General features: G+C 34.1%; 1 protein-coding gene across 6 annotated transcripts in view; it reads right to left on the reverse strand.

Moving 5' to 3' along the window:
- The window catches only part of TET1 (tet methylcytosine dioxygenase 1), a 110,431-nt gene that overhangs the window by 27,841 nt on the left and 70,322 nt on the right, over positions 1–12,268 (reverse strand). For all 6 annotated transcript variants that reach the window (XM_031461181.2, XM_031461182.2, XM_010985816.3 and 3 more), the window contains 2 exons: positions 9,934–10,024; positions 9,286–9,379 (listed from right to left, as the gene is read on the reverse strand). In XM_031461181.2, the coding sequence (XP_031317041.1) occupies positions 9,286–9,379; positions 9,934–10,024 (185 nt within the window). The remainder of the gene's footprint in view (positions 1–9,285; positions 9,380–9,933; positions 10,025–12,268) is intronic.

Here is a 12,268-nt window from a genome sequence, read left to right on the forward strand (position 1 = left end):
TTGATGAATAGTATATAGGCATTTAATTATTTCCCAGTATAATCACTAATTTCCCTTACTTAGACTTCATAATTGTTCTTTTGGAAACACAGCATTTTGTTTATTGGATCAGAATCACTACTATGGTGTGTGCTGGTACCTGCGGACACTTGAACATACAAACGCATTGAAACTATTAGTTATACATACTAGAAAAAAAGGTGAGAATTTAGGTCAAATAGACACTGTGATTAAAAAAATAAAAAGAAAATAGTGGTATTATAAACAGAATACTTTTTTTTTTATAGACGTAACAATCTTTCTAGAAGATTCAGGGGAATCAAAGAAAAATACACTGGATTTTTAAAGAGCATAAAAAAGCAGTTCCTTATAAATACTGAAGACTCAACAGCTTTAGTATATACCAGCAATAACCAAATAGAAGTTTGATTTAAAGTTTTAATTAAACATAGCTGTGAGGATTATCTTAAGGGAAGTGCATGTAAATAATATTTCAATTAAATCTTCCTAGATGGAAGATTAAACATTAAAAGATTTTGATTCTAGCCACCAATCTGTTCCCCATTCTACATTTACTTAGCCTGTTTCTAAAGTTCATATGAAAAAGATTTTTTTAAACAAAGGAGAGGAAAATGTCCTTTGAATTTAAAACTTTTCTTCAAAACTATAGGTAAAAATTCAGTACCAGCCTAGCAGTGGTCTACCTTAACGGGTTAATGAACAATGTCAACAAAAATGGACATGTGGAAAATGAAATGGAATTTAAAAATCAACAAAAACAAATTTCAAATTAACTATTAGATCAATACATAAAATTATAAAAACATGAGACACAAATTTTATAATATTAGGATGGGAAAGGCAAGATGAAAATCCTCTGAAGGCACAGAGAAAGTGACAAAAGTTTGACATGCCAAGAATTTCAAGCTTCTGTACAAGTTAACAGTCAAGCACTAAAGCTAAAAGAAAATGTAGTATTAGACAATGGCAAAGTATATGACAGAAGTATAATTATTTACAAAAGTAAAAACTAAACTAAAAAAAAAAGGTTATGAAGAGTGAATTCATAGAAGAAATACAAAGGGCTAATAAATATATAAAGAAACCTAACTTTACTAGTTAAAATGCAAATTTAGTCAAGATACTGATTTTTCACTTAGTAGGTTAACAGTGTAAAATGGATTCCACCAGTAAATTACTGTTTTCTTCTATTAATACTTTTTAACAACAATAAGAAAAAGATTTATTCTTAATACAAGTATTATAAATCAAAAATCTGGGAAGAATCTATCCTTGTTCAGCCTTTTTTTTTTTTTTTTTTTAAACACTAAGCAAGTTCTTTGATGCCTTCTTTGTAATTTCTAATACTGGATCCAAACCACCCACGAAGAATTGAAGGGTATAGTCTATTTCAGTGTTCAAAGAGGAGCAAAATCTCTTGAGTAGCTTCAGCTCGAAGACAATCCTATGTTTGTTTAATCAAACATTCTTGAAATTTAGGAAGTTATAGAATCATCAGTTTTACCATAACTTATATTGACTGTCATGCTTCTGGTTACATGCTTCAGCAGTTGCCCACCATTTTTAATTGCAATTCCTAACATCTTAACTCTAAGTTTGGGTATACCCTAAATTGCTAAACATTATCTCAGAGGATAAAACTAGGATGGGTTTTAAAATTTGAAAGTAATAGGTTTTTAAAATTTAATTTTAACAGAGAACTTTAATTTTATGCTTGGATTTCACACTGATTTAACAATTTAAATTTAAAAATTAAAAACAGTATAAAACTATATTGCTTTTTTTTTTAAAGAGCAAATAAAATGATCCTAGTAATATAATCTTAGCTGTAAAGATGCCAAGGAGACTAGGGTCCTACATCAGCTCCAAAGAAGGACTAGGTTAGAATCACAGCTAGAAACAATATTTATATCAAGTGTTGGGTATATTACTAGAGTGACATCATTTGAGTTTATCAATCATCATGTGAGACAAAGAACGGTCAAATTTTCAACACGAAATAATTGTGGTCACCCCCCTCCCCCCCAGAAAAACCCCAATTCATTCATTAAGATCATTTAAATCTCCCTATATATTATAATAAAATGAACTTCAACCTAGGGAAGGCAGGAGGTGATGACTAGGTACATGAGGGGTATTCTTGGGTGGTGGTGATAATATAATTCTTAATCTGGGTGGTTTTACTTCATAAAACTTCACTGGGCTGTACACTCGTAATTTGTGTACTTTTCTTTGTGTACATTATAGTTCAATAAAAAATTTCCTTAAAAAAATGAACTCTATAAGTAAGGAAGCTAACATAAAAGTAGTTCTAATTCTACATTAGCAGTCAAAACAGGCTTAAGTAAAAAAAAGTGGTTTAAACAAAAAAGGGGCAAAGCCCAGGAAAAATATAAGTCAGTTTAACATCAACTGACAGCATCAACTTCTTGGCTTTTGCCTAATTTTCATCACTGAAGTATAAAATATTTTCCTTACATTAGCAATATTTTGCAGACACCAAAAAAGTTGCCTACAACATCAACTACCCTTTTATTACGCTGACATGGTAATACACAGAGGTGCCTGATGTGGGCACAGAAATAAGCAGCACCATGGTACAGCTTGAAGACAACCAAGGCAGATATTAGGCAGAACATTGAAGCAAAGCAATCAAAAAAGAAAAGTCTTTGAAGATTATATAAATGTATAAATTCAGGCAAGATGTTTTGAAAACTTTCAGATACTTTGGTTTACACCTCACCCCAAAATTCTGGTCACATCAGATCCAAGAAGGCAGTAAAACATTCACTTGTACATATTCATTGCCACACCTGCTCTACTAATATAAGCAATCCTGCAGAGGGGAACCCATGAACTGGGACCTGGTGTGAACTGCTCAGGCATTGGACCCATCTGTGGCAGCCTGTTTGAACTCTTCTCCCAACACTGCCATCCCCTCAAAGGCTCACCTGGGCAGAGGAAGGGGGTGGCTGGAGTACAGGGAGTTAAGAGAGCTTAGTGCATCCAAGAAACATCACCCGTTTCACCAAAGCCTACTGAGTAACAAGATAACCACTCCCTGACAAGATCCAAAGTGACAACAGAGGAAAAAAGTCAGAAATTTCTATCAAAAGCGAACGATTGGTGGCGGTGGGGGGTGGGGGTGGGGGGTGGTTAATGACCACCTGGCAAAGAAGCATTTCCAAGAAAAGAATGAAACAGTGTTATGAGCAAAGGCAAAACACTGTAAGACTGGCTCAGAAAGTTGCCCTGCCCAGTTAGAATATGTTGTTACGCTTTTTTGTATGTGACCATTAAAAAGAGAAGCAATAGAGGGAGGGCAAAGCTCAGTGGTAGAACACACACTTAGCAGGCAGGAGGTCCGGGGTTCAAGCCTCAGTACCTCCATTAAAATAAACAAACAAATCTAATTACCTCCCAGGACCCAAAACAAACAAAACAAAATAATAAAAAATAGGGGGAAAAAAAAGAAGAAGAAGCAATAAACCCCTCCTTCAAGAAAAGGAGACAAGTCCAGCACTAACAAAGTAGAATAGAATCCAACCACTATTACCACACATAATTCTGCCCACAGATGAAAAAATATAGGTAAAATCACTAAATGTTTGCTTTAGGTTAATGTTTAATATCAAATACACGACAAATGTACACCATGCAAGATGAAAAGTAAATTTGGAGCAAGACAATTCACCAGTTAAAGGTTTATTAAATTCCTTAGTTTAAAAAAATTGACCTTCATTTCCTCTCCCTCCTTCTTTTCCTTCATGGCTGCATTAAGTTCCATATATGACTTAATTGTGCCAGTGTCATTCAAAATTATGTCCTAAAAACAATGTAAACTCTAGAGAAGATTTTCACTCTATTTTTCATTTAATCTCTATCAGGAGCTCAAGTTTGAGTTGAACAATTATAGCAGATTATCAATTCTAATACTAAAGTGTCCTATGTCTCAGGAAAAGCTAATAATGTGTATCACAGCAATACCATTTCAAGATACCAATTCCAATTCAAAGTATTCAATATTCTGTAATAGTCTTATTTAAACTCCATACTCATTCACTTAACAAAAATTTAATGAGAGCTGACTATATGCTGGGCATTGCTCCAGGCACTAGCAAAGAACATGAGTATTTTAAATGACAAAACTTGGAAAGTTTGCAAAAAATAGTTTGATTAACATTATCATTTTTCTAACATATATAATCATTTATGAGACCTATTCTTTTCACAGATGCACAGAATTAATTCTTTGTTTTGCTAAAGATGTGAACTGTTTCTGTATTTGTGAAAAGTGCTAGATTTTGAAAGAAATATTGCAAAAGGGAAAATAAGGAAGTTATTCTGCTATAGCTGCTTCATGGAAAATGCTAAATACATACATAAACATATCAGTGCCAGATATTGGGAACAAATCTCTACCATTTATATCAGGGAATGTGCAAGGTACTACAAGGGGGCAAAACATAAAATAACAAAACCATACTGTTAAGAATTATGTAAGTGGGGAGCAGAGGGTAAGAAAATTATTACCATAAAAGTCAGGATGGGAGGTTCTTGGGGCTTCTGGGAATCTATCGGTGCTGTATTTTTCAGCTGGGTTGTTATTTAATGAGTGTTCAATTTATAATTATAGGTAAACTGTACCTTTATATTTTACAAACTTTTTTTTGTTGATATGTTCCATAATGAGCAACACTGATGCTTAATGCCTTTATTTTGAGTTTTTTTTAAGCTTTTAAAATTTTTCTTTAAAAAAACATTGGGGGAGAAGTAATTAGGTTTGTTTGTTTGTTTGTTTATTTAATGGAGCTCCTGGGGATTGAACCCAGGACCTTGTGCATGCTAACCAGACACTCTATCTTTGAGCTATAACCTTCCCCCAATGCCTTTATTTTGTGAATAAAGATTCACAAATTAAAGGATTTCCCCTTTAGAGATGATAGGGCTGAGGTAGATTAGATTAGATGTATTATATATTAAATATATCGAATAGGGCTAAGATAGATATATTTCACAATGTCATTGTAGTATCCTTAACGTGTGATATTTGTAGTGAAGAAGAGATACTGCATTTTGTCATAGCCAATCTCCCAGATGTCCCCAAGTGATCACCACCACCTGCATTTATGCTCCTGCATCGTTCCTACAATGAACAGCGCTAACTTGTGTAGCAATGTCCAATGCTAATGTTATAAAAGACACTGTGGCTTCTTCCTTGTCATCCTTTGATTGACTCACTCTAAGGGAAAAAAAAGCTGCTGTGACATGAGGAAACACTTAAAAAGTCCAATGGTAAGAAATCAAGTCCTCCAGTAAACAACTCTCAAGGAACTAATGCCTCCTGCAAAACACACAGGACATGGCCCGTCTAGCTGCCCCACTGCCCCAGTCAGGTATTCAGATGATGCATCCTCAAGAGAGACCCTCTTCTGGAAGCACCCTGCTAAGGTACTCTCAGATTCCTGACTTACAAAAAACAAATGAGATAATAATGTTTGTTGTTCAAAGCTACTAAATTTTGGAGTAATTTGTTAAGGAACAGACAAGTAATACTGAGTTTATCAAGTTATTACTTAGAATGCTCTGTATAAAACATAAACCAGATAGATAACACATCCCTAATTAAAATACTTGAAGGGCTTCCTATTGTTCATGGACTAAAACCCAAATTTCTCACTACTAGCTACAAAAGCATTCATCCTGACTTCTGACTACATTTTCACCTTCACCTGTTTCCATTTCTACCTCCTAACTTCACTAGACTCCTCCTAGATTATTAAAGAATGTAGTCTCTTCCTTGACCTTTGTACTTGCTGTTTTCTCTGCTTAGGAATGCTCTTCCTTGCATTCTTGGGGGTATTCTTTGCATCTTAAGCTCCTTTTTGTTGCTCAGTTCTCAGCATAAAAGTTCCCTTACCAGAGAGGCCTTCCCTGATGACCCATTCATAATGAGAAAACCCTGGAAGATTCCCACTGAAGAGAGGAACCAGGAAAGAAGACAATATTTAAAGCAAGATAAAATTGAAGTTAGTATGTTAGAGTAATTAATTGTGTTAATTGAAAGAAAGAAATTAACAGTAAAAAATTTGGAAAAGAGAATATAAATCTGTCATTATAGATTATATGATTGTAACTCTGAGATACATAAGAGAAATAAACTGGAAAACAAGAAACATGTAAACTCTATAGGAACAAAACTTTAAAACACTCCTGAAGGACAAAAGAAAACATCAAGAAATGTAAAGGCACCGTGTGTAAGTTAGGAAGAGTAGACATCAAAAATGTAAATTCTCCAAATTCTCTCTATGATTCCAATAAAAATACCAAAAGGGCTTTATTCTTGCAATTAGACAAAGTGATTATAAATTCAGATGGAAACATAAACAAGGCAAGAATACTCTGCAAGTTTTTGAAAAATTAAAAAGTATTAGCTCTGTCAGGTATTAAAACATATTATGAAACCCAAATAATTAGAATAATTTGATGCTGATACAGAGAGATGAAACACTGACATGACAGAAAAGAAAATCTACTGATATGGGGTGAGGGTATAGCTCAAGTGCTAGAGCACATGTTTCACGTGCATGAGGTCCTGGGTTCAATACCCAGTACCTCTTCTAAAAATTAATAAATAAACGTAAGTACCACCCCCCAAAGAAAATCTAATGATATAAACATTAACAAATAAGTAGGGAAAAGATGACTAAGTAAGTGGTGTTGGATAACTGGGTAGTCAGTTGGAAAAATGTAAGTTGTGAATAACATTCTACACACAAGAGGGATAAAATATTTAAATGTGGAAGAAATGAAATTAAAATATTACAAAAAGAAAATAGAATGATTCATAAGCTAGAAATGGTAAAGATTTTTCTAATTAAGATATAATACACTAAAGTCATAGAAGTTTTCCTTTAAAAAATTTTGATGTAAAATTTCATTTAAAAAAATCTGAATGGTAAAAAAAATGACAGAAAATACATTTGCAACTTTTATCACAAATGGTCAATTTTCTAAAGGAACTCCAATAAAATGAATAGTCTAATAATCCAATAGAATGGATTTTAAAAAGGGCAGTCTGACAGAATACAAACTTGTGGTTGCCAAGGGGGAGGGGGTGGGAGGGGATAGATTGGGAGTTCAAAATTTGTAGATACTGACAGGCATGTTCAGAATAGATCAACAAGATTATACTGTATAGCACAGGGAAATATACACAAGATCTTGTGGTAGCTCACAGCGAAAAAAATGTGGCAATGAATATATGTATGTTCATGTATAACTGAAAAATTGTGCTCTACACTGGAATTTGACACAACATTGTAAAATGACTATAACTCAATTTTAAAAAGTTAAAAAAAAAAAAGGGCAGTCTGTATATTAATTCCTCCTTTATAGTATTTTAAGTCAACTGACTCTCTTTTTCAAGAGTGAATAAAATATAAAAATAAAAATAAAGATCACTTTGGCTACTGTTTAGATATATCTTCACCAAAACTCTTACATATGGGAGTTGACTTGTGTGAGTAAATGTTTTGTAGAAATTGAGAAAATATGTAACTTTTATAGTGGAGTTGACACAGTGTGAAAAATCAGTGCATCCCAAGAAGTTGAACCATGAAAGGAGGAAACAATAGTTCACAACCACTGACCCCCAAGCTGGATCCCAACCATTCATGTGATGGAAATTGTAAGGAAAAGCTTACATTTCAAGGGAGCATTTCAGGAAATTTTATTTAGCTCTTGAGAGGCAAGGTGACCCAGCAGACATTCACGTTACTAGAGAGTAAGTGAACTTTAGTCTAAAATGTGTTTGTGACAGCTGATAAGACTCAGAGCCAGTTTCTTCCCATCTACAGAAAGAAATGACTGGTAAATCTTAATTCATGTTCATATCCCCAAGTATCTAGCCCAGGGCCTGGCAATGGAAAGGACTCAATAAGCACAAGTTCCTTCACCTATCTTTCTCATTCTGAAAATTTTTTTTTCCCCTCTGTCTTCCAAATTCACCCACACCGTAACAAAGTGAAGATGGGTATCTTAGGCGGAACTGCATTCTATTGCATATAACAGAAACCCCCACCCCAAATAACAGGTTTTGAAGAAATGAAACAAAATTTCGCTCACTCATTAAATCCAGATTTAAGAAGCCTGAGGTTGGTACAGCAAGCAGTTCTATTGGTCTCACCGATAGGGACTCAGGCTTTCTTCCCCCCATCCTAGTATGTATTTTCTACTAACAAGTCAATTTGTGGTTCCAGATGGCCATTGGAGCTCCAGCCATCAAGTCCATGTTCTATAAATGTTGAGTGAAAGGAGACAGACACAGAAGAGTACATTCTATATGGTTCCAGTTATATATATATATATGAACTGTATATATATATATATATATATATATATACAGTTCATCAAAAATACCTTTATAGCAATGAAGGTTAAAATAGTGGTTTATCTTTACATGGAATTATCAACTGGGAGGGGCCAAAGGGAGTCTTCTGAGTACTAGAATGATTCTGTCTGTGCTGTACATACGGAGAACTCCTTGATAGGTTCATTTATATTTTGACAAGACTATGCACTCCAGATAGATTGATGATATGTAATAAAAGGTAGTTGTTATCATTATTATTTTATTACCATTATGCTAGTCATCATTATTGACAAACGAAAGCACAGGATCTCGAAAGGATCCTTTGGTCAAGAATTTCAAATAGTCAGTATCCTTGTGGATGTGAATATCCTCCTGAAAATATACATTTGGCTATGAACCTGTTTTTTAGTTGAGAACTTTCTAAAGAAGCTGAATCCAGTTCTTATTCTTAGAGCTCTGCAATTTTAGAACACTCATAAGGAGTCATAGAAACAATTTTAGAAATATGTTGTAAAATTTATGGTTTTGTTTTCAATATTGTATGATTTTCATTAAGGTGGTGCTATGAGACACTGAAGTGGAGTTTCAAAATAACTGACAAAAATAAGACATAAGCAATATATATAGTTTAGTACCATTTATTAATGCCACCTAATTATAAATGCATTGAATACACTCTAAAAGTAAAAATCCGGTAAAATTGGTGACCCTAGACCACTGGGTACCAACTGGGAATGGCCATACCCTTTTGTTTGTTTAACTTAAAAAGGCCAAGCTAAGATAGCTTCCTTATTTCCCCAGGAATAATGGGAGTGGGTATTTTTCTAGTCCACGTGGTTTATATGAGGAATAAATGCATTTTGAAATATGTATAAATACAAAATACTTACCCACTTAGCAATTGGACACCCATGAGAGGTTTTTCCTTCCTTCCCCGTGTACACTACTATTTCTATTCTTATTGCGTTTCCTTTTTGACCATACCTGAATATGAAACACAGTGAATGGAAAATATTTACATAATACATTTTTAACATCAGAATGTGCATAAGATGTAGATATACAAAAGTACAAAAATCAAACACTCTTCATTTTATTTTTTAATTTACTTTTTTAAAATTTACTTTTGTGTGGCAGATATTTTTATTAGTTCTCCAGTTTTATTTACTTGTCCTTAAGGATCACTCTTTAAAAAAATGGCCTGGCTCCAAGACAGGCAAAAGAAATGTGAACGCAGGGTTGATGGAGGTAATTTTAACTATTGCTACCATTATACAATAATATAAAAATAAGTTATTTTGAATTTGACAAAAATAGCCTTGCTTTGTGAGTGTCTTTTTGAGGGCCCAAAGGCTCACATGATGAGGGACTCAGCAGGGACACCAGGACACTATGCTTTTCCTGGGCCCTAAGAAACATCCAACTCATACTCCTGAAGGTTTTCCATTCACCTCATGCTTCTTCCCAGAGATAATTTCTCTGCATTGAGTCACGTCCCCAATAATGAATGATTTTAACAGGGAAGTATATTTCCTCACCTATTCTCCATGATTTCCCTGACAGCAGCAACACTTGGTCCTGCCCCAAGGTGTGTATAATATGGGCCTTTGTCTTTTTGTATAACTCGATCTGTGGAAGGAATAAGATTATTAGACCCAAAGATTTACAGAATTGCATAGGGGCAAGGAAGAGCTATATTTACTTTTTTTTTTTCCCTTTTCTGTATGGAACAATGAATCTTGACAAGATTTTGGTAAAGTCTAGGACAATAGGCCCTGGAATTTAGCTTATTCCTTTCTTTCTGCTCCTAATTAATTTACCCTTCAAGAATCACACGAGAAAAAAAAAAACATTTTTATTTATTGTATCTCCTACTTAACAACAAAAAAAATCTATAAAAATTGAGGTAAAAAATTAAAAGTTATCCAAGAACAATAGAATTTAAAAGCCTGGCCTCAGACTCCTATTAGAATTGAGCCCAGCAATTGCTCTGCTAAGAATTTATTCTACTTACACATGTGCACAATCACATATTTATAATGCACATGTACACAAGAATATTCCTTGTTAAATTGTATGTAATATCAAAAAAAAGAGAAAGAAACACTCTTAACATCTGTCAATAGTGATAGTTTAAATAAATTTGGGGATGTTTGCATAGTGGAATAAAATAAAGCTATTAAAACAATGATATTTACAAATATTAAAAAAATCTAAGATTTTAGTAAGTTAAAAAAGCAAGTTGCAAAAGTAGTATGTTTTAAAAGATCTAAACTTTGTAAAATTGGAAAGAAAATTAAACTCAGTAATGTTACTTCATACAGAAAAACTGTAACATGTTTTTCTGTAGATAATGGAACTGTAAAAAGACTTTGCACCATATTTCCAACCCATTTTAATTTTCGTTTTTGAGTGTGAATTACATGTTTCTTAGAAAACATTATTTTTAACTAGGCCTGCCTCTTAGAATCATGTCTAACTAGAATCACTGGGCAATGCATTTCTGTACCTACACCAAAATGTCATTACTTAACCATTTTAACTGGACATGAAATACAACATAGGATTATTTCTGTGGCTACTTAAGCAAGATACAGTGAATAATTTTAAACCTGTTCATGATCTAGAGCAGTGGTTCTTGGTCAGGGGGGACTCTGCCAAAGGGGACATTTGACAGTATTTTGGGTTGTGACAATTACACGTGAGTTCTAGTGTCATTGGTAGCCAGTGAGTGGAGGCCAGAGAAGCCACTGAACTGCCTACAATGGATAAGGCAGCCCCCCTACAACAAAGAATTATCCCATCTAAACTGCCAATAGTGCTAAATTTGATAAACCCTGACCTAAAGGTTAATTACTCTTAATCTGCTAGAACATAACACTTATATAGAAATCCTTTACCCTCAAATATGATGCTCCCACTTGGGATGATTTCTGAATCTGCTTTGTTGTTTTTCATTTAAACTTCCCATTTCTATAAAATGAGCACAATATAACAATTATAGGAAAACATGCAACTGACAGCATATAAAACATTTCCAGGTCCACTGCAGATACTAAATAAAGCTTTCATGTCTGGCTGTCTCCACTTCTACATGGTGTCAAGGTAGTATGTATAAGGAAAGGGGCTTGAAACTAGACCTTCATCCTGAAACCTTGTACGCACTCAAATTAGACTAGCTTGGGTATGTAATTTTAATGGCATTTTAAATTAGAGGTTTTTTTCATTTATAATGATATTCAGAAAAGTACTGTCTCTTTTTCACTGCAGATTTTTGAAGCAACAAAGGATGGAGGTTACAAATACAGGCTCAAGTTGGGATTACCTGTCGCTGAATTCTAGTTTAATCATTTACTAGCTATGAGCTGCTCTGACTGAGTTTCCTCAGTCATAAAATGGGGATAAAAAGCATTCCTTTTGCTGGGTTGTGACTATAACAAGTCAAAGGTGTAGCGAGTTATCAGACTCGCAGTTAAAAGATCTGAAATAGGAACCATTATCATTATTACACTCTTCTGTCCTTGGTCCAAGAATCTCTCATTCTCTCAATTCAGCCCCACTCAGACAGCATTGTCACTCATTCGAGACTGTCAGATCCTTCTCCTTGGAAGCTCTTCATTCTCAGAGAGCCTATCCTTGGTGCCTGGCACACGGTAGGCTGTCAAACCTGAGTGCTGAATAATGAGCACAGAAATGGAAGGATTCATTTCAGAATATCAAATGCACTTTGAATAATCAAGAAATAAAAGTCATGCTACTCTTCACTATTTTTTCTATTGTGGTTAAAAAAAATCAGAATGATGTACTTACTTTATCCTTCCAATCAATCCTTTAGCTACCCTTTCTATATACTAATGAACCACCCTGCTTCTA

This window comes from Camelus dromedarius, chromosome 8 (genome assembly GCF_036321535.1).
Source record: "Camelus dromedarius isolate mCamDro1 chromosome 8, mCamDro1.pat, whole genome shotgun sequence".
NCBI lineage: Eukaryota > Metazoa > Chordata > Mammalia > Artiodactyla > Camelidae > Camelus > Camelus dromedarius.